This window comes from Panthera uncia, chromosome B1 (genome assembly GCF_023721935.1).
Source record: "Panthera uncia isolate 11264 chromosome B1, Puncia_PCG_1.0, whole genome shotgun sequence".
NCBI lineage: Eukaryota > Metazoa > Chordata > Mammalia > Carnivora > Felidae > Panthera > Panthera uncia.
The window spans coordinates 125,134,242-125,155,599 of NC_064811.1; the positions used below are offsets into that span (position 1 = coordinate 125,134,242).

The 21,358-nt window shown below is 33.9% G+C and overlaps 1 protein-coding gene across 5 annotated transcripts in view; it reads right to left on the reverse strand.

Annotated features, from left to right (window-relative positions):
- The window catches only part of LRBA (LPS responsive beige-like anchor protein), a 785,855-nt gene that overhangs the window by 74,135 nt on the left and 690,362 nt on the right, over positions 1-21,358 (reverse strand). For all 5 annotated transcript variants that reach the window (XM_049632267.1, XM_049632266.1, XM_049632264.1 and 2 more), the window contains one exon: positions 6,695-6,862. In XM_049632267.1, the coding sequence (XP_049488224.1) occupies positions 6,695-6,862 (168 nt within the window). The remainder of the gene's footprint in view (positions 1-6,694; positions 6,863-21,358) is intronic.

Genomic DNA, 21,358 nt, shown 5'->3' on the forward strand with positions numbered 1-21,358 from the left:
ACCCCAAACGACATCCAGCAACCCTCAGTTTGTTCTCTGTATTTAAGACCCACCTATGTTTTGTTCCCTTCTCTGTTTTTGTTATTTTTGCTTCTCTTCCCTTATGTTCATCTGTTTTGTATCTTAAATTCCACATATGAGTGAAGTCATATGGTATTTGTCTTATCTGACTAATTTCGCTTAGCATAATACCCTCTAGTTCCATCCATGTAGTTGCAAATGGCAAGACTGCATTCTTCTTGATTGCTGAGTAATACTCACACACACACACACAAATATATACACACCACATTTTCTTTATCCATTCATCTGTCGGTGGACATTTGGTCTCTTTCCATACGTTGGCTATGGTCAACTGCGCTATTCTTCAACCAACTTCCCATATCTTCCCCACCTACCACATAGCTTTTCCAGTCATAGAGCCATACTATTCTCCTTCCCACATGCTCTACTCTCTGCTTTGAATGCCCTTACCCTTTCTGCTGCTTTGCCTACTTCAGTTCTCATTTCTTAAGGATTATGTTTAGGCAGTTATTGCCCCCTTAAACTGGGTTAGCTTTTCCTCCTTTGTGCTCCTATATATAGTGTATAAATCTCAGGCAGAGCATATCACTGTACATACAATTTTTAAAACTTATTCCTGACCTACTAAAACTCTATCAATGAAATGTCTTATACTAAGGTCTAGATAACCCAGTTCTCAACTTTTGGATAGAGCAAATACCAGTTATATTAAAATTGACAGTTGAACTGTGGATAAGAATATAAAATTGTTCTAGAAACCACACTTGTAAATAAAGTTATATTCTAAATATATTTAAAGAAAATATATAAGGTAAATACCTATGCTACATTTTTTTAGGAAAGGAAAAATTATTTGTATAATTAATATTCAATTCATTACATATTTATTTTGTGAATTTGGATTTTACAAGGTTTTTGCCCTTAATAAAAATATTTATTCTTACTCATATCTGACTCTGAATTCAATTATCCTAATTTTTCTCTTTCTAAATTTCTTTCCTTAATCTTAGTTTTTTTGAAATGGTGTTAGAAACATTTTTTTTAGGTAGGCTCCACGTCCAACATGGGGCTTGAACTCACAACCCCAAGATCAAGAGTCACATGCTCTACTGACTGAGCCAGCCAGGCACCCCAGAAAGGTTTGATAAGATCGTATAAAGGAAGAGAAGTATGTCAAAACCATCTTCAGTAGAATTAACAATAAGAAAATAACCAACTTTGATATATTTATACTTTGTCCAGGAAATAATACATGTACTCATCACAGGAAACAAATTCCATAATTATGTATGGTGATGGGTGTTAGTTAGACTTAACTGTGGTGATAATTTCACAATATATACAAATATCAATTATGTTGTATACCTGAAACTAATATAATGTTGTATGTCAATTATACCTCAATTTTTAAAATGCAAAAAAAGAATATATATAATGCTGGAAAATAGAACAGATGAAAAAATAGTAAAAGAGAAAAAGAACAAAAATAGTATCAAAGAGACAGAAATAAAGAGCAAAGAGGTCTGTTAGAATAAAAAGCTAAAGAATATATCTTTTAGTGGAGGTCATAGATATTTGAAAGAAAAATAGTACATATGCCTGAAAAATAATTCTCTCTCGTGTGTGATATATGTAAATGTAGACATGGTTGTATATTGATATCCCAGCTGTTTTCTAAAAATTAAAAACAACATAAAAGTTTAATGTGCTACAGGCTGTTTCTCTGATTACTCTTCCCCCCTTATGGTTATTATTTCTATCGTTTAGTGCTTTTTTTATAGAGAGATTATTTTTATGATCACTTACTATGCCATATGTATTAACCATTCACTCTAGAGTAAAACTTTCTCAAGAGAAATGAAGCTCTTCCCAAGTAGTGGGTAAATACATGACTTGTACATAAACAACTTGTCTCTCTGTGAATATCTAAGTGTTCCAAGTTTAAATATATAGTAGTGAACAGAAATAAGTAAAACTATAGTTACTGACAGAAAGAAGTCTAGTCTAGTCTGCTTTTAATACTAGAGAAGCACAAATCTATTGTGGTCCCATGACTGTGGTCTTGCAGAGATAATGTTTTAATATAAGTCAAGTGTCTGTAAAAAGTTACTAATATTAGAGATGTTAAAGAATCTTAGGGGAACAAGATTCTGAAGAAAAGATAGTGTAGCCTGGAGATGGGGTGGGGAGCAAAACAAAGGGCAACAGTGGGAGGTTTATAACTAGCAGGAAGCTGTGACAAGAAGTGACTTGGAGGCTGCCCAGGCCTGGCGGTTACAGGCACATGGCAGGCCAGGGTTAGAGCAGTAGGAGCTACCTTCCTGGGTCATCCTGTACAGCCTCATTCCAATCTCAAAGTTGGAAGGAAAGTGTTCATAAACAGGCAGTCTGTGAGCACCCTCTCTGAAATAGTGCCCTACTCACAAGTCACTCTGTATCCCCTTACCTAGCCTTATTTTCTTCATAGCACTTATCACTAATTAAGATTAATCTTTACTGCTTATTTTGTGTGCACCCCGTTACATTGTGAGTTCCATGAGGGGAGGGATTTCGTCCGACTTTATTGCTTATCTCTGTATTTTTAGTACCTTGAATAAAATGAATATTTTTTGTATAAATGAATGAAAGAATAAATTGTCCCAATTTACCAGCCCCTTTCTTATCTATCCAAACCAGCCTAGATCTACCCTTTAACAATTCACCAGTCACCCTTCCACTTTCGATCCTTCCTTATATATTCCACCATAACGTACCATGCAAAACCCCATCTGTTTCTCTCTCCATATATATTTACACATACACACAAACACACACACACCCCTTACAGCATGTTTGTACACCCAACTCTCCTGCTGTTGACAACAGAGAAAAATGGTGGCAAGAAAGTAATCATTTATTATTGAGCATCTATTAAGCACCTATCATTATGTTAGTTATTTCCATAAATATTATCTCAACATTAAAAAACAAACTCTCATAATTTTGTTGCATTTACCCCTCATTCATGCACATTTACTTAAACCAGTCCTCAGACTAACCTCTACTCTCTAATCTCAGACAAGGCAGTATCGTTCCCTGCTGTCCAGTGCTTATCTCTATCTGTCTCATCAATTTTGTTTCTTTCCAGTCCCTCATAGAGCTTGGAAGTCTATTACATGCTTTCATTCATGTATGTTTGACATACTTCCCTCTTTTTGGATCTTTCCAATTAACATAGAATCATGGTCAAATATCTACCCATTAAAAAAGAAAAAAAAACTCAGAGTGACTGCTAATGGGCATGGAGTTTCTTTTCGTGGTGACAAAAATGTTCTAAAGTTAGATTGTGGTGGTGCTTGTAAAAGTCTGAGTATGCTAAGAACTACTGTACACTTTAAATGGGTGAATTGTATCATATGTGAGCTATATCTCAATGAAGTGATTAAAGATTCTCCCTTCAATTATTTCCTTTTCTCACTGTGTTTACTTGTTCATGTCCCATCCACCGCTTCTAAGCTACTTTCTGTAAGATCACACAGTGACTCTTAGAATAATCCTGTGGGTACCTTTTGCTTCTTATCTGCTCAATCTTCTTTCAAATAGGTTCTAAAACACACACGTGGTTATGTCACTAACCTTCGACCGATAATCCATTGCCTTATAGTGCAGTTATAATTACATTTTATGTCACTGAAGGCCCTTTAGAGTATGGTCCTGTCTCTCTTTCTCACCCTATCACCTTTGGTTCATTGCATTCTCCCATCATGATCTCTCTCTCACCTATGTGCAGAAAGTGTTTACCCTTTCTTCTGTGTAGATACCCTTTGCTCATGACTCTACCCAGTGTTCTCATTTATCCTTCAATCTATAGCCTCTCATTTCCCAGAAAACAGGATTGGATTCTGGCATTCTGGGTTTAGTGCCTATTCTGTATGTTTGTGCATACATACAGTGTACTTACCTCTATACTGAGTTTATCACAGTATATTGTAATTGTTTACTTATCCATATTTCCACGTTAGACAATGAACTCAAGCTGATGAGGGCAGGGACTTACCTTTCAACTTTTTACCCTTATTATATAATTTGGGTTTAGTAAAAGGTTGTTTTAAAAAGTGAATAAATTAATGCCTACTCTTGTTTTCTGTTTTCTCCTTGCCTCACTTCACAATGAACTCTGCACGTGTCCTCTAGGAAACAGTCTCTGATAACCTATCTAGCATTAGCATTTTATGATCTTTCTGTGATGATCAGTAATTCATATTCTTTTTATGGTTGTGTTTCTTAACAGAGAACACCATAAGGAAAAGAATTACCATGTGATGAATCCTTATGATAAGATAGGTACCACGCCAGACACTTTACGTGTATTATACCCCGTCTAGTCTTCTATGGGGTGAGCATTCTCATACCAGTTCTATATATGTGAAAATAGAGTCTAAGGAAGATCCAAGTCACACAACTAGTAGGCATCAGGGTTAGGAACTAAACTTCTTTCTTTCTTCTTTCTTTCTTTCTTTCTTTCTTTCTTTCCTTTCTTTCTTTCTTTCATCTATCTATCTATCATCTACTTGCTTGTTTGTTTATTCTACTGTATCACACTGCATTGTATCACAAGACTTAACACTATGATATAGGATGGCTATAAAAATTATATTTGTTTTATAACATCCAGAAAACTTTGAGAATTAATCATGCATATTTATATGAATAGTGTTAAATAATGACATGATATATAGTAGTCCCCCTTATCTGTGGTTTTGCTTTTGATGGATTCAGTTATCTGTCATCGACCATGGTCTAGAAGCAAATGATCATCCTTCTGCCACATCATCAGGTCAATACTAACCTAACATTATGCCACAATGCCTACACATCATCCACCTCACTTCATCTCATCATGTAGGCATTTTATCATCTCACATCATCACAAGAAGAAGGGTAAGTACAACACAGTAAGATATTTTGAAAAAGAGAGAGAAACCACATTCACCTTTTATTATTGTATTTGTTATAATGTTCTGTTTTACTATTGGTTATTGTTGTCAATCTCTTACTATGCCTAATTTATAAATTAAACTGTATTTTAGGTAAGTATGTATAAGACAAAACATCGTATGAATAAGGTTTGGTACTATCCATAGTTTCAGGCATCCATTGGGGGTCTTGAAACATATCCCCCATGGATAAGGGTCAGGGGAACTACTGTATTAATTCTTCAAGAATATTGAGTGCCTACCATACTTAGAACATAATAGGCCTTGTTTTTTATATAATATGAAAATAAATGTGATAAGTGGAAAACCCTCCAGTTAGAGTTTAATTTGCTAATAATTAACTACTTGGGGTTGTGGGCAAAAAAAGGAAGCCAAGGAAACTTAAAGCAAAAGTTTTAAATAATCTTTAGCAAAAGCTGATCTAGAAAAATTAGTATTAAAAACTTATTTGGTAAGGTAGCTCCTTAAAAAGTTAACATAGTATTACCATACAATCTAGCAATTCTACTTTGGGGTATATATACAAAAGAACTGAAAGCAGAGATTTAAACAGACACTTATATACCAATGTTTATAAAACCACTATTCACAATAGCCAAAAGGTGAAAACAACCCAAAATGTCCATGAACATATGAATGGAGAAAAAAAATATAGTATACACAAACAACAGATATATTATTCATCCTTGTAAGGAAGGAAATTCTGACACATGCTACAGCATAGATGAACCTTGAAGATACTATGCTAAGTAAAGTAAGCCAGCCACAAAAGGATAAATATTATATGATTCCACTTCGATGAGGTACCTGGTGTAGTCAAGTTCCTGGAGATAGAAAGTAGAATGGTGATAGTCAAGGACTAAAGGGCAGGGGGTGGGGATGAGGAGTTACTATTTTAACAAATACAGAGTTTCAGTTTGGGAAGATGGAAAACTTCTGGAGATGGATGGCAGTAATGGCTGCACAACAATGTGAATGTGCTTAATACCACTGAATTACACTAAAAAATGGATAAAATAATAAATTTTATGCTATATTTTCTCCACAATAAAAAACATTATTTGAAGTCCTCACATGTTTAAAGTGAAAGAAAAACTATAATTTATACATATATTTGACCTATATATCTAATGTCTAAATGGACTATACCCATGTTCAAATATTCTACAAAGTTAATTTAACAAACATTTACTCTCCCATTGTCTAACCACATGCCTAGAATTTGGATTCAGAAAATACCAAAGATATATGACATTCTTCTAGATCTCTACTGTCCAGTCTGGTAGCCACTAGCCATATGGGGCTATTTAAGTTTGGATTAACTAGAAATAAATAAAATTAAACATTCAGTTCTTCAGTCACACTAGCCACATTTCAAATGCACAACAGCCACATGCAACTAGTGGCTACTGTATTGGACAGTGTAGATATAATGTATATTTCCATCAGTCACTGCAGAAAGTTTCACTGGACAGTGCTCTTTTACATTATACTAGAAATATTATATGGTAAAAATCACTGGCGTGTGTGAGGATTCAAGTCCCAGCGAGGTCACGAACTGAAAGGTTATTCTGCTTAATTCACTCCACTCATGTGGTTTCCATTTTATCATAAGCAAACTGAAAGCATGAGGAAGATATTACCCAGTGCTGTCTTGTCTAAAGATACCTGGGAGATCCAGTCAGATAACTTACCTCTCTCAATACAGGATCAGCTATTGAATTCAGATTGACAGCTCCTTCATAGGTCAGGTAATAGAACACGTTGAGGGATCGAACAGCCTCTGGTCCTTGCTGTTTATAGCCAAAAATGAGATCAATCCATTGGTGAAGCTGGCAGGAAACAAATTCACTCTCCAGGGCCTGAAAATAAAGGGCATAGATCATATTATTGTGCTGAATTTGGTTTTTAAAATATATAGAGAAATTTAGAACAAGCAGTAAAGTTTTACACTAAATTTACTGGGAATAGACTTATTCTGATGTCCTATTTTCCACCAGAATCTGTTCTCCTTTGTTTATAATTAGAAACTTTCTGGCACTTGTTATGCTGAATTATATTAGATTGCTTACATTTCAGTATTATTCTACAATACTGTAAGCATTGTGAGGGCCAGGACTGGGTCTGTCTTCATAATATTTGTAACTCAGGACCTGACAGTTACCCAATTCATGCTTCAAAGAGACAAAACATGAAACATTTACTATCCACCTGAAATGTTTATGATTTTTCTAGATAGAAACCTTTTGTTGTCTATTGAAACAATTATATAACCAAATTATTTAGTGCTTTCAACTGAGTTTTATGCCAACAAATTTGATCTTTGGAGGAATACTTACAATTACTGAATTATAATTACTGTTATTATTCTAGGTATTAGTATCAAACCTGACCAAAAATTTGATGCTATTAACATAATAATGCCCAATAAATAATGAATGGATGTAATCAAATGTTCAGCGGAAATTCTGGGCACCAGATCCACTTCCAACTCAACACTGCATTCCCAGTTACCAGCACTGTACCTAAAGCACAGTGAGTACCAACAAATGTTTGCTGCCTTTAATACAGTTATAAATATAAAAGAGGTTAAAAAGCTGGAAACATTTTTATAAAAGTGTCCAGATTTATATTATTTAATGTTCTTCAAAATTATTTCACCATAAAAGTTTAGCATATGGACTCAATTATCAATAATTAATGCTATTCAAATCACAGAGCTCTAAGATAAGTGCTGAAGCTTGATTTGAAGTATACCAAATTATATCAGATGATGTATCTCATAGAAATTCTTTTTAGTGTAATAAGTATATGGCTGTGATATATTTTTGGTGTGGCTTATTATGTTATCAATATTATAAAAAGAAATCTGTTGGTTTTAAAACAAAATTGAGTAATCTCTATAGTAAGCAACCAATAAGATATAAACCATCTTGTGACAAAAGACATTCCTATTAGTTCACAGGTATACACTTGTGTTAAGTATTGCTTTATTAAAATAAGTGCCTGTGGGGGCACCTGGCTGGCTCAGTCGGTGGAACATGTGACTCTTGACCTTAGGACTGTGAGCTTGAGCCCCATGTTGGGTACAGAAATTATTTAAACATTTTTTAAAATCCCTATCTAAAATAAGTGCCTATGAATAAGAAAAGTATTTACAACTGAATTCAAATAATATACTTCCTTTAACTGATGATACTTAAAATGACTTCACAATATATCACATACTGTGTAAAATGCAAAAAATAATTCTGTAAATAAAACTCTAGGCAGTTCTCATATTGTAACGTATACCTGAATATGAAATAAAAATATTTAGCTAGCTTCAACTGTGAAAGTTACTGTTTTAGACATCTCTTATAAAACTCATTATATTTATAAATTTAGTAAATAGCTAAGAGAGCACAAAAGTGCTGCAAATGTTATTTGAAATTGGAGAAGAGGAGATTGTAATAAGTACATAGATTTAAAATTAATCTGAAAATTCAGGAATTATTAATGGAAGATGCACAAAAATGATACGTTTGTTTCATTAACTTGGGCCTTGAGTAGGGATGGGGGATTGGGGGCCATGTTTAAAGTGACACATAAAAACAGCAATTGTCTTAATTTGTGTGCAGTGCACTCCACACAAAAGCCCTAAATATGTTCAAATTAGAGCAAGCTGCTTGATTGTCACTGCAGTCTCATGTCACATTAATGCATGACAAACATTAAACCATACACTTAAATGGCAATTTATATCATTTAAATGTTTACTGCCAGACTAGCTCATCACTCATTTAAATGTGACTTTCTGACAGCTAATTTCAGTTAATTTTCTCCAATTCACTTAATTAGAACTTTCAATCAGGGAAGGACCTACACATATCTTTGGGCTTATATCCTTTTTAGTTGTTCAAAATCTGAGTTAATAAACTGCTGAAAAGCCCTCCAATAATAGATTAGCATGTAATATCTCTGAGTCTACAAAAAAAGTGTGACTATATGAAGCAATCTCACAGTAGGTACTCTTAGAAAGAACCTACACTTATTTATGTAAATAATACTCTCGCCAGTAGTTTAAATAAAAAAACATTTAGTTCATATACACGCACTATTGAAACAATAAAAAAACCCTGCATCCAAGCTAATTAAAAATTAATGATTTCAAAATTGTTTAATAAGATAAAACAGTCAGGAGTCTCCTGAGTGTCCGTGGTGTTGTGATTTGAGACTATAAAATTCCAGAAGGCTCAGCAAATGATAAAGTACAAGAGAATTTTCTCAATATTAAAGCTCTAAAAACCAGTGCAATTTTATTTTATGTGTCATCAAACAAAGAATTGCGAGTGTTCCTAATGTTGATTACTTCTTTATGCACATTCAAAAATGGTGAAGTTGGTGACGTTTAGATGCTTAAACCTTTATATCTTGATGCTACATCAGAACGTTAAGCAAAAATGCTGAAATGAAAGACACCGTATGCCCCTGTTATACCTCAAACACAGGTGCAGAGATGAGCTCTGTGTCCTGGCTCACCCCTGCCTTTACACCGTCATACTGGTCAATCCCTTAAGAGGTCAACTGGTAATTCACAGAATTATTGGCAAAATCTTTCCCAGAAATTGAGAAACAAATTATTTTCATGGGTAGATTTTATTTACATTTCTTAAAACTAAACTAAAAATCTCATTAGTGGTTTTCAAACATTTCTTGCAATTTACCAAAGCTTTAAAAAGGGATACAAAAGAACAATTGCTATGGTTATAAGAGTTCCTAAAAAGTTTAAAATCATTTCAGAAAAAGTCAGTTCAGGACTTTAACATCCTTTCAGTAGTAGTGAATGACAACTGCTTAACCAAAGGTATATAATAATAAAAACTTAGTAAAGATTTGAGGTAAGAGGTAAAGGCAAGCAGAATAAAATTACTGAAGGACAGAAATACAACTAATTCAAAATGGAATATCCTGAGAATACATCTCATATCTTGTTTTCGAAATTCAAAAACATAAATTATAAAACATATTAAAATTCTTTAAATCCCTTTATATGTTAAGATTTGAAAAAAACACTCTATATAAAATACATACATCCACATTTGTAGTCACAAAAAAATAGAAATACGACATTGCGATGCTGAGCATTTGTGATTTTTCAAAGCCTTTAGGTCAGACAGTCCTCATTAAGACTGGAGTTAAATACGGTTTGCAGCTAGGGGATAGTAACATTCTTCCCATGCTGCTCTCAAACCTAACCAATCAATTGTTAGTACTCCCTTAGCAGGCTGGATACATCATTTACATCCAATGTGTGCTCTGAGTAAAATTTGTAAAAAGAAAATCCACTAAAATGTCCAACACAATACAATAATATTCAACTCATCTGAGTTATTATAAAATAAATCAGTGACTAATGTCCAATTGTTAAGGATCAAATAAGTCTATGAAAAGACTATCATATGAAGCCTCACACAAATTGTCAATCCAATCCAGGGGGACTCATATTAGTCTTGACAAACTGTCTTGGGGCTGATATCTGCTTTCTTAATGAGATCTATTAAGCAGAGACTAAAACACTTGAGATATGCTAAAAAGTACAGTATACAGATGTCAAATACAAACACTTATTAGTAACTTTCATTTGTTTGGTCCACATGCAGAACATCAACAAATTCAAGCTTTAATATTATAAAGATAATAGTAAATTATTCATAAACAACTCATTTGTGTAATCTTGTGTCAGAAATAATTATAACATATATGAATATGTGTCTTACAATCAATCTCATTGAAAGAATGTAATCTGTGTTTTCCTGCCACTAACCCATTAAGGGAATGAATTATTTATGGATAAAAAATATTTTTTACAATTATTCTTGTTTCCTATAGTACAGTCAAATAATATGATAATTTATATAGAAATGGCTTGCTTTTTACTATTTGGGAATAAAAATTCTAAAATAAAAGGCATTAATAATGTGTTTGTTAATCTCTGTATGCTTTAGAGACACTCTAGCAATTTCCTTTTATTTTCAAACAAAATAATGTAAAAATATAAAAATCAAGAAAAGCAATTTTATTTATTTAAAAAATTTTTTATTTTAATTATTTAAACAAATTTTTTAAGGTTTATTTATTTTTGAGAGAGAGACAGAGCACCAGCAGGGGAGAGGCAGAGAGGGAGGGAGACACAGAATCCGAAGGAGCTCCAGGCTCTGAGCTGTCAGTAGAGAGCCCAACACGGGGCTCAAACTCCAGAACCATAAAATTATGACTGGAGCTGAAGTCGGATGCTTAACTGACTGAGCTACCCAGCGGCCCCTAAAAAATTTTATTTTAGAGAGAAAGAGCACACCAGCGGGGAAAAGGAGCAGAGGAAGAGTGAGAGAATCCAAAGCAGGATCCATGCTCACCACTGAGCCAGATGGCGGGGTTCTATCCCACGAACCCTGGGATCATGACCTGAGTTGAAATCAGGAGTCGAACACTTAACTGACTGAGCAACCCAGCCACCCCGAAAACCAATTTTAATTAACAAAAGAAAGGTAATTGTTTAATTCAAGACCTGAAAACCTTACTTGTGTATTATTCCCAAATTAATGCTAATATTTATTTATACTTTTGTTAAATGGTCTCATACTACACCATTTTTAAAAACCACTAAATAAAAGCTACTGATATCTATAGGACATGATTTTTATGAAAAAACAAAATGAAACAAAACCCAAAGGATCAAATAGTATTTACAAACCTTTAAGTACAGAAATAATTGCATAACCAGAAGAAAGTAGGTCTGTGTAACACAGATACACGTTTCTCAAGACCTATATCATCACTTCCATTTGTAGGTTTCTAGAAGACCTGATTCAATTCTGAGATTCAAATGCATTAGCTATAAGTATCAAAGAAGAAAATAAAAATGACTGACTCACCCTTTTGCCTTGGTATACATTTAATTATAAGATGTATTTAATCATATTTTAAAGATTTTAAACAATTTTTATGTACCCTCTATACCCAACTTGGGGCTCAAACTCACAACCCTGAGGTCAAGAGTTGCATCTTCTTTTTATTTATTTATTTATTTATTTATTTATTTATTTATTTATTTATTTTTTTGGGACAGAGAGAGACATAGCATGAACGGGGGAGGGGCAGAGAGAGAGGGAGACACAGAATCGGAAACAGGCTCCAGGCTCCGAGCCATCAGCCCAGAGCCCGACGCGGGGCTCGAACTCACGGACCGCGAGATCGTGACCTGGCTGAAGTCGGACGCTTAACCGACTGCGCCACCCAGGCGCCCCGAGTTGCATCTTCTTTTGACTGAGCCAGCCAGGCACCCCAATTACATTTTAAATGGAAGAATAAAAATTAGTTTTGTAAATTTTTAATTGTACTTTTATAAATTAAGAGTATTAATTCATTTGAGTGTTACATGTTTCAAAGGAGTTAATTTTGGGATTGGCCAGAACATTAAGAACTTGGAATTTTAAGTATTTTTCACTTCAAATACATGTAATACAGCCCTCTTCCTACACACACACACACACACACACATACACACGCATATATACACACAGATTTAAAATGAACTGGTCTGTTATGTTTGCATGTGCTGGATTTCAAACACTAGTGGTAATGTTTCCTTAACATTGATATATGACCTTTGTAATTTACATTGAAGAAAGCTGTTTTTTTCAGCCTAATTAGAACTGTTTCAAATTTTCCTGCTAAATATATGATATAAAGTCCTTTCAACTTTTTTATTCTAGAGTTTCTTTCCATGTCAACTTTGTTCCAATCAAAATATGCTTTGAATTAAATGATTTTGATTGAATATGTGGATCACATTTCACTTCTAAGATTTAAAGTCCAAAAAGGAAAAGTTTAGCCTGTTCAAACAAAGCAAGAGCAGCCACTTTGCGGAAAGCTATTCACATTTAAGAAGACTGACAAATTGTTTGTGTGCACCATTAGGTCTAGTTTCTGCAATAGTTGCCAGATTTCCTGTCCCCCTAATAAGATACATTAACTCCTTAAATGCTGGCTCTGAATTTGTGATAAATCCAAGTAAATGTAGCAAATTTTTAATTTACCTATAAGTTCCTTCTTTTAAATAAATTTAAAGAACAGTAAAGAAAACTTGTATTATGTTATATCAAAACCTTCAGGAAACAAAGGTCACAGAATAAAATCATTTTTTCTAATTAGACAGATACAAATTCAGAATATAAACTTACTTGCCAAATGGGATTTCCAAAAGTGAAAAATCCACATTAATCCTCATTTTTTTCTTAAAAATGTATTAAACTATAAAGAATTACTCGTTCAAATGAAACACAACAGTGAAAATGTTAGAAGATGTGGTGAAGTATAATCTGACATGAGCTTAACACTGTTCTATATTAAGTACAAATATCATAGTGCTTCAGAATTCAGATATTTACCTTACTATAAATATATAACAAAAACATGAAACAAATTATATATTATTTACAAAGAAAAGTTTAACTTTGAAGGGTTAAAAATATGTGTGAAGCTGTAACATTAAAAACAATAAGTCATGAATGTCAAAGAAGAAAAAAGGAGAATCAAGGATTTTGGGAAAGAAACTGTGGGATGCTAAGAATAAAAATTATATCTGACAGTTAAGAAAAATGTAATTTAGTCACAACACATTGAAGTTCAGGCTGAAAAGCAGATAGAGAAATCACTAAAAGGAGTTCTGTACTTCTAAACTGCCCTTGAACTGTTGGGCAGAAGAAAGATTCTGGAGCTGGCAGTGCACTGTTCATTTCTACATTTATATCATTACTAAAGAAAAGTGTGAGTTAGTATCATATCTTGATATAACCATCAAGAACTCGTGCATCTTTTGGCAGGAGAATCATTCTGTCTACGATTGTTATTGTGTAGTTTTAAATGGACTAGTCAACCAGCTGTTATATATTTTACACACTGAAGGCCATGTTTCCTTTGAAATTCATAGTTTTAATCTCAACTGAAGTCTGTATTGCTGTGTGCCAAGATCAAAAGGATTAGGCAAACTTGTACAATTACCCTCCTTTTCAGAGAGATGATTTTTTTCTAATGTTTAAAATAGTCCTATATGCTGACATTTTATCCAACTATTTTCTTTAGAGCTACAGAACATTAAAATATTTAATTAACATTTCAACCTTAGGTCACTCTTAATCTAAAACCCAGGAATTCATAATATACAGATATTTTAAACTAGTTACAGTATAACACACATAGATGGAGCTCTAAATAAATTCTATTTTACTAAGATCGAATGGGGAACAACTATAATTAAATGATAGATATACCCATCTATTTTATTATGTGTTTGCATTTTGCATGACTTCATGCAGAAAACAGTTCACAGAGCTTAAAGTAATGTGTATGCATCAAGATAAAATAAATTTAACATAAGAGAAGGTAATGCAAAAATAAGAAGTACATAACAATGATGCCATGAAATTCTATAGACTTAGAGGTGTGCCACATATTTGTTCCTAAGCTTTCTAGCAGGCAACATAAAGAAAGAAACACGAACACTTACAAGAGTCAAAAATGACCATAATGTAAAAACAAACCAGATGGCCTAGAAAAACACATTATTTCTATTCCTGAGATAAGAAATTCCTCCCTTGGCAATATGATGGAATGCAGGTATGTGACTCTCAGAGGGACTGACTTAATCCTGGGATAGATTTAAAGTATAGACAAATGGAGAGACTACATATTCTTCAGGCAATCCTGCATAAACATTATTTCTCTTAGGTGAGGCTTTGAATGGTAAATTCTAGATTACACTCCATGACAAGTACCTGGAATGCAGCCATTTTATTTTGTCAGCTAAATGTGGAGCCACATGTTTCAACAACAGCTAACTGAGTCACAGGACTAATAATATCTCAAAAATGTGAAGAGTATGAGGAGAAAGACACAAACAAGCCTCTATGGAAGGCAGGCCCACCTTCACCTGAAAGGGGTAGTAGCCTATGCTAGGCTAAGACACATTCAAGATTCTCCTCAGAAAGTAATTTTGGGTTCACTTTCCCACATAGATAAATAGACAACAAAAGTTTCCAAATGCCACCATGATCTCCTAATACTACAGCTGTTAAAATGTTTAAGAGTGCTATAGTTAAATGCTCAACCTTTGTAAAAGATTTAGGAAAGTATCATTGGAAAATTAATATTGAACACTGTAAATTATTGTTATGCTCTTTGAGGTAAACTAGTTAAAAAATACACTTAAGTAATTACAGTATTAATCTAAAATTCTCAATTATCCATCTATGTATAGAAAAAAGAAAAGATTTCTTCTTCAACAACATTGAAAATATATTACTTTGCTGTGTGAACTTCTGGAGTTTTTATTTTATAGTCACTTACAAAAGGAAGGAAAACAAAACCAAAAAAAAAAAAAAATTAATCCCTTCCCATTTGCTTATCCACATAGATCTGATAAATACTAGCAGTCTCTTGCCTTTGAAGATGGCCAGACCAGAATCCCTACTTATTGCCAGATGTAGTTTAATCCCATGGGGACTCCAGACAAAAACAAGGAGCTGTCTTCATGGCACCAATGATTCCCTGGGCTGAATGCTATAAACTTATATTGGCAAATCAAAATCCTTGGCAAAATAGAACACTTATTATATCACCACTTCCAAGACTATCCAATAAAGAAAAAACCTGAACTGAGGAATATGATGCAAAGTTGAATATTTTTTTAAAGCATTGACAAGTTCAGCCAGAAAATTACATCTGCAGTTATTCTGTGTATGTAACTATATACACATACATTATGTAGGAATAAAAGTCTTTTTTTTTTCTCAGTGATCTCTATACCCAATGGGGGCTTGAACTCATGACCCTAAGATCAAGAGTTGCATGCTCTACCAACTGAGCCAACCTGGCACCCCTAAAAGTCTTTTTTTCATTCTACAACTTTTAATACCAGCATTTCAGTCATCCATTCAATCAACAAACATTTATTGAGTGCTTACTATAAATTTTGTTCTATGCTAGACTCTGGGGGTAATGAGATGAAATGTCCCTTTGGAGGAAGAATAGGGAGGCAGGCAAAAGGTGATCTCTAAGATGACTACAACAGCCTATGTGAGAAGTACTGAGAGCCTCAAGAAAACAGCAGTGGGAGTGAAGAAGAAGGGACAGATTTCAGAAAGATTGAAGTTATTATTTACACCAACTGATAACTGCTGTGAAAGGTGAAGGAAAGGGAGTTCAGGATGATACCCAGGTTTCAATTTTGGACCTTAATTATACTGGAGAAGGAAGAGTTTATATGGTAAGAGATTAACTCAGCTTTGAATTTAGTATTAATATTTTGTACTTTTTAAAATAGATTTGAACTTAACCCTAAGCTTTATGTTTTGAATCTAAGGCTGCTAATTATAACACAAACATATATACTACTTAAGTATTAAAATATGTTCCTGTTCAATGCTGGAATGCCCCCCCACAAAAAAAAAAAAAAACACAACCGGGAGAAACAAAATGATCACCAAAACATTATACCCATGCTGTCCAACAGAAATATAATGCAAGCCACATGTATAATTTAAAATTTTCTAGAAGCTACACTAAAAAAAAATTAACAGGTGAAATTAATTTTAAGATAGCATATTTAATTGAGAATATTAAAAAATCATTTAAAAATATAATCAGTATAAAACATTTTGTATTGAATCTTAGAAATCTGGCATAAATTTTATACTTCCAACATATAGCACTTCTCAATTCAGACTAGTCAGATTTCAAGTGATCAATAGCCACATATGAATAATGGTTACAACACTGGACAGTAAAGCTTTATTCAGTTCCAAATACTGAATCTGCATTCAGATTTTTTTATTGAATTATAGTTGACACACTAAGTTACATTAATTTCAGGTGTACAACACAGTGATTTGACAACACTATATGTTATACTAGGCTCACCACAAGGGCAGCTGCCACCTGTCACCATACTATGCTATTACAATACCATTGACTGTATTCCCTATGCTGTACCTTTCATCTCAGTTGTATTCACATTTTTACAGCATTTCGATGTAAGATAGAATTCAGGGATTAACAACATTTAACCTTCTTAAAAATACAGATTCTCTTACTGAAAATAAAGGTAAACCTTACAAGGCACAGGTACCTGCACACCACAGAATGACCTTTGATGCAGTTTTAAAGAGGTCATTACAATTCATAGTGCTAGAATGGCACTTCCCAGCGAAGAATGGCTAAATCTTAGGACATGACAGCAGAAATAAAACATCTTCAAGTATGAAACAGACATAATGTTCTTCACTGTATATTTTTAGCCACTTACAAATCTCTGAAGAATTGTGGCAGCATTCAAAAGAAGGCATCATGACTACCCTCTCTTACACTAAAGGTAAAGGCCTAATTCTAGCAACTCCGATGCCATTTTCAAACTTCATCCTCAAAAGTCCTTGGTTAGAATTCTTACGTATTGTCTACACAACTGTATCAGCTACAGTCCATACAGCCATGGACTACAATTTAGTATAGAGAACACAACATTTGCTGAAAGCCAGTTATATGAAATCTGTAGGCAATATGGATATATTCAGAAGCCTCATAAAAAGTACCTCATTTTAGTAGCAGACAGAACTAACTTCTGTTTGCCCACTCCTAGAAATTCCTTAATATATGTAATAATAGTCTATGATTCTCTGAATAACAATTAATCATAGGTCTGATTCCTTCTGAGTTATCGGTGAAATAATGTCTAGTTAATAGGGTCAGTCTTGTTTAATTATTTTTATGCAGCCATAATTAAACAGGCAATATGAGATAAATCTAAACTTCTTGAAATATTTAAGTAAATTTCTTATTTATGCTTCCTTACCTCCCCTTTTACTTCTTAAGTAATCTCTTCTCTTTCTATTATAGATAACACCACAAAAAATGTTTTTGCTAACATTACCATGCCCAACTGTCTGAATCCAAAGGATGCTTATCCCCCTTCACCTCTCTGGGTTATGGCGTTCATGTTTCTCTCTCTTCTGTAAGCTTCTTTGATACCTTACCTCCAGATTCTCTTTCTACATTGCTGACTTTCCTTCTCACTTTTTAAAAATTTCTATTTATTAAAAAAATTTTTTTTAATTTTTTAATTTATTTTTGAGACAGAGAGAGACAGAGCATGAGTAGGGAGGGGCAGAGAGAGATGGAGACACAGAATCCAAAGCTGTCAGCACAGAGCCTGACATGGGGCTCGAACTCACAGACTATGAGATCATGACCTGAGCTGAAGTTGGATGCTTAACTGACTGAGCCACCCAGGTGCCCCCCTGCCCTTTTTTTTAAAGTAAGCTCTATGCCCAACATGCGGCTTGAACTCATGATCCTGAGATTAAGAGTTGCATGCTCTACCAACACAGCCGGCCAGGTGACCCTTCTCGCTTTTTAATGTAGAGTCTTTTTCATCTACCTCCTTAGTGTTACTTCTTCTCATGATTCAGTCCCAGGCCCTTGTTTTTGATGTAACTCAGGTTAGTTGAGCTAGACCTCCAACTACCTTAATCGACAATTATCACCATTTCCAGACTTTCAAGTCCAAAATGTCAACTGCCCACTGGACTACTTATTTTGGTGTGCTTCTGGTAACTCAAACCTAATGTATCAAAAAAAAAAAATGAATAATTTTTCCTCCTAAACTTGCTTCCTTTCTTGCTTTTTTGATTATGGATATAGTCCTTCACCCAGCCAATTCAGAAATGTGGCAGTTATCTTGACTTTTCCTTTTTCTTCTTCCTCTAAAACCTTATCTAATCAGACAGTAAGCCTCCAAAATATCTTTCCAATTCATTCTTTATTCCTCTTCCACTACGACTATTTTTGGTTGTGTGCTTCATCATTTCTTAGTTCAGTTATTCTAACACTATCCAAACTGTTCTCTTTATCTCTAGAACTCCCCCCACCCCTTTCAATCCCTCCTCCATACTAACTGCTATCTAAAACCTGGCTAAGTCACGACTCTCTTTTAAACTTTTTGATGCTTCTCTTTTCCCTGAAGCAGTGGATCTCCAACTTTAACACACTAAAATCACCTGGAGGACTTGTTAAAACACAGATTGCTGGGCTCCCCTTGCCAAATTTTCTGTTTCTGTAGATCTGGACTTGAGCCCAAGATTTGCCTTTTTAACAAGTTCTCAGGCAATACTGATGCTTCTGGCCTGGCAACCACCTTTTGGAGTCCACTCTGCCAAAGAAAAAAAGTTCAAACTACTGACAAGCCATTAAAGTTGTTCACACAATCTGGCTCCAGTCTTATCTTTCCATAGGTATTGCTCACATTTCTCTTACACACATACTGCGCTCTACCTTCTGAATAAAGTATAGCTCATGTACTATACTGTAACAAGATCTTTGTTAACACTGCTTCTTATATCTGTAATGCCCTTTCCAGCATCTTGCTCCTCCCTGGCAAACTCCAACTCATTCTTAAAGACTAAGATCAAATGTAGTTTCCTACAGTTAAGACTTCCTCAACCTTTTCTGGAAGTAAAATAAAGTATTTCCTCATTCTGTCTCAGAGTAAAAGGAAAAAAAATTAACTAAGTATGGTGGCAGATGTTAACTAGACTTGTTTTGATCATTTCACAATATATACAAATACTGAACAGCTATGTTGTACATCTAAAACTGTTATATGTCAATTATATCTCAATTAGTAAGTATGTTTTAAAAATCACATATACACACATAAAGAAATAAAATGTCAAATGTTTTAATGGCAGCTTGTGTGTCTCCTTCATGGTCCACAAAGGTATTATATTTTTTGTTACATAATACTATATATTATCACAAGTTATATGTTTATATTAGTTTCTCATTTATTGTCCATCTCCCTCACTAAACAATAAAGTTCCACAAGGGCAAGTACCATGCTGTATTTCTCACTATTATATTCCCAAAGACTAATAAGCAGAAGGAGGTCACAAAATATTTGTTGAATGAATACACAAATACATCACTTAATCTATTTCTCTAATTAGTTACTGCCATGTCTGTTTGATCTTCGTAATGACAGCCCCAAAAGGGCAGGTGTCATATTCTTCCAATTTTGTGATCACAGACCTAATTACCCAGTAGGCCCTTAATAAATGTCTGTTGAATGAATGAATGGCATTTAAGAAATTCTCGTGATTTTGCACAATTCAGTGTCTATGCTGTGGGACTATGATCTTCAAGCATTGTATGAGAAGCATGAAATTGACCACAGAAACTTTATCCAGTTGATACAGTGCTAATTTGCCAGAATTTTAGAAAATGTGAAGAATTTCTGTGATTACTAGCCATTGCAGATAAGATGTCTACAGTTTGTTAACTGAACAATCACATTTGGGGTAGGATGATTACATGGAAGGGACGAAAAGTGAAGTAGATGTTACAGTATCATCTTTCAAGGTTTTATTTTCTCTTGAACAATGTCAGGAAGATGGATGCAAATGATGTCAATCATAAACTTGGCAAAGGCTCTAGAAAGACAATATATTATGCAGGGAAAATGCATCTGAAGGTCAACATGGAAGAAATTCACTAACCAACTAAACAACAACATAATAACAACAGCAGCACTTAACATTTATTGAGTGCCTTTGATGCACCCAGTTTTGCGCTAAATGTTTTACATGGATTATTTTATTTAATCCTCACAATAATCTTATGAGATAAGCATTACAGTTTTAAAAACTGGTTTACAAATGAGGCTAAAATGCTAAGTAAATTGCCTAATGTCACACAGCTAGTAAATGTCAGAGTTGCAGCAGGAACCCAGATCTGACTCCTAAAGCCATGTTATTAACCACTACATATCCTCTTGAAAAATTCTTTAACAGAATGGTATATGCCAAAGCCACATATAAAAATTCTAAAAGTATGAAACATTTCATACTATGAATTACTGTCAATGAGTTTCTCATATACCATTTGTTGACATCATTATTAAGAGCTGCTAAATCTAATATGCCACGTCAACCTGAAGGCTTTATTTACAGATCCTTTTGTTTTTTCAACTTATTTATTTACAGGTTCTTTTGTTCTTTTTGGTTTTACATATGAAAACTAATACTTTCACTTTGTATTACAGTTTATTTTTCTGTGTTCCTCACTAAAATGTGAGTTCCTGAAAGGCAGAAATTTTATCGGCATCCTTGGAACTGAGCACATAGTACACATTCAATAAATATTTACAGAGCTGAGGAAGAAATTTATATTCTAGGCCACTTTTTCATTAATTTAACCGTACATTCATTGGGAGGGTTTTAAAAATCATACTTAAAAAAATCACCCTTTAGAGCAAGGTAAAGAATAAA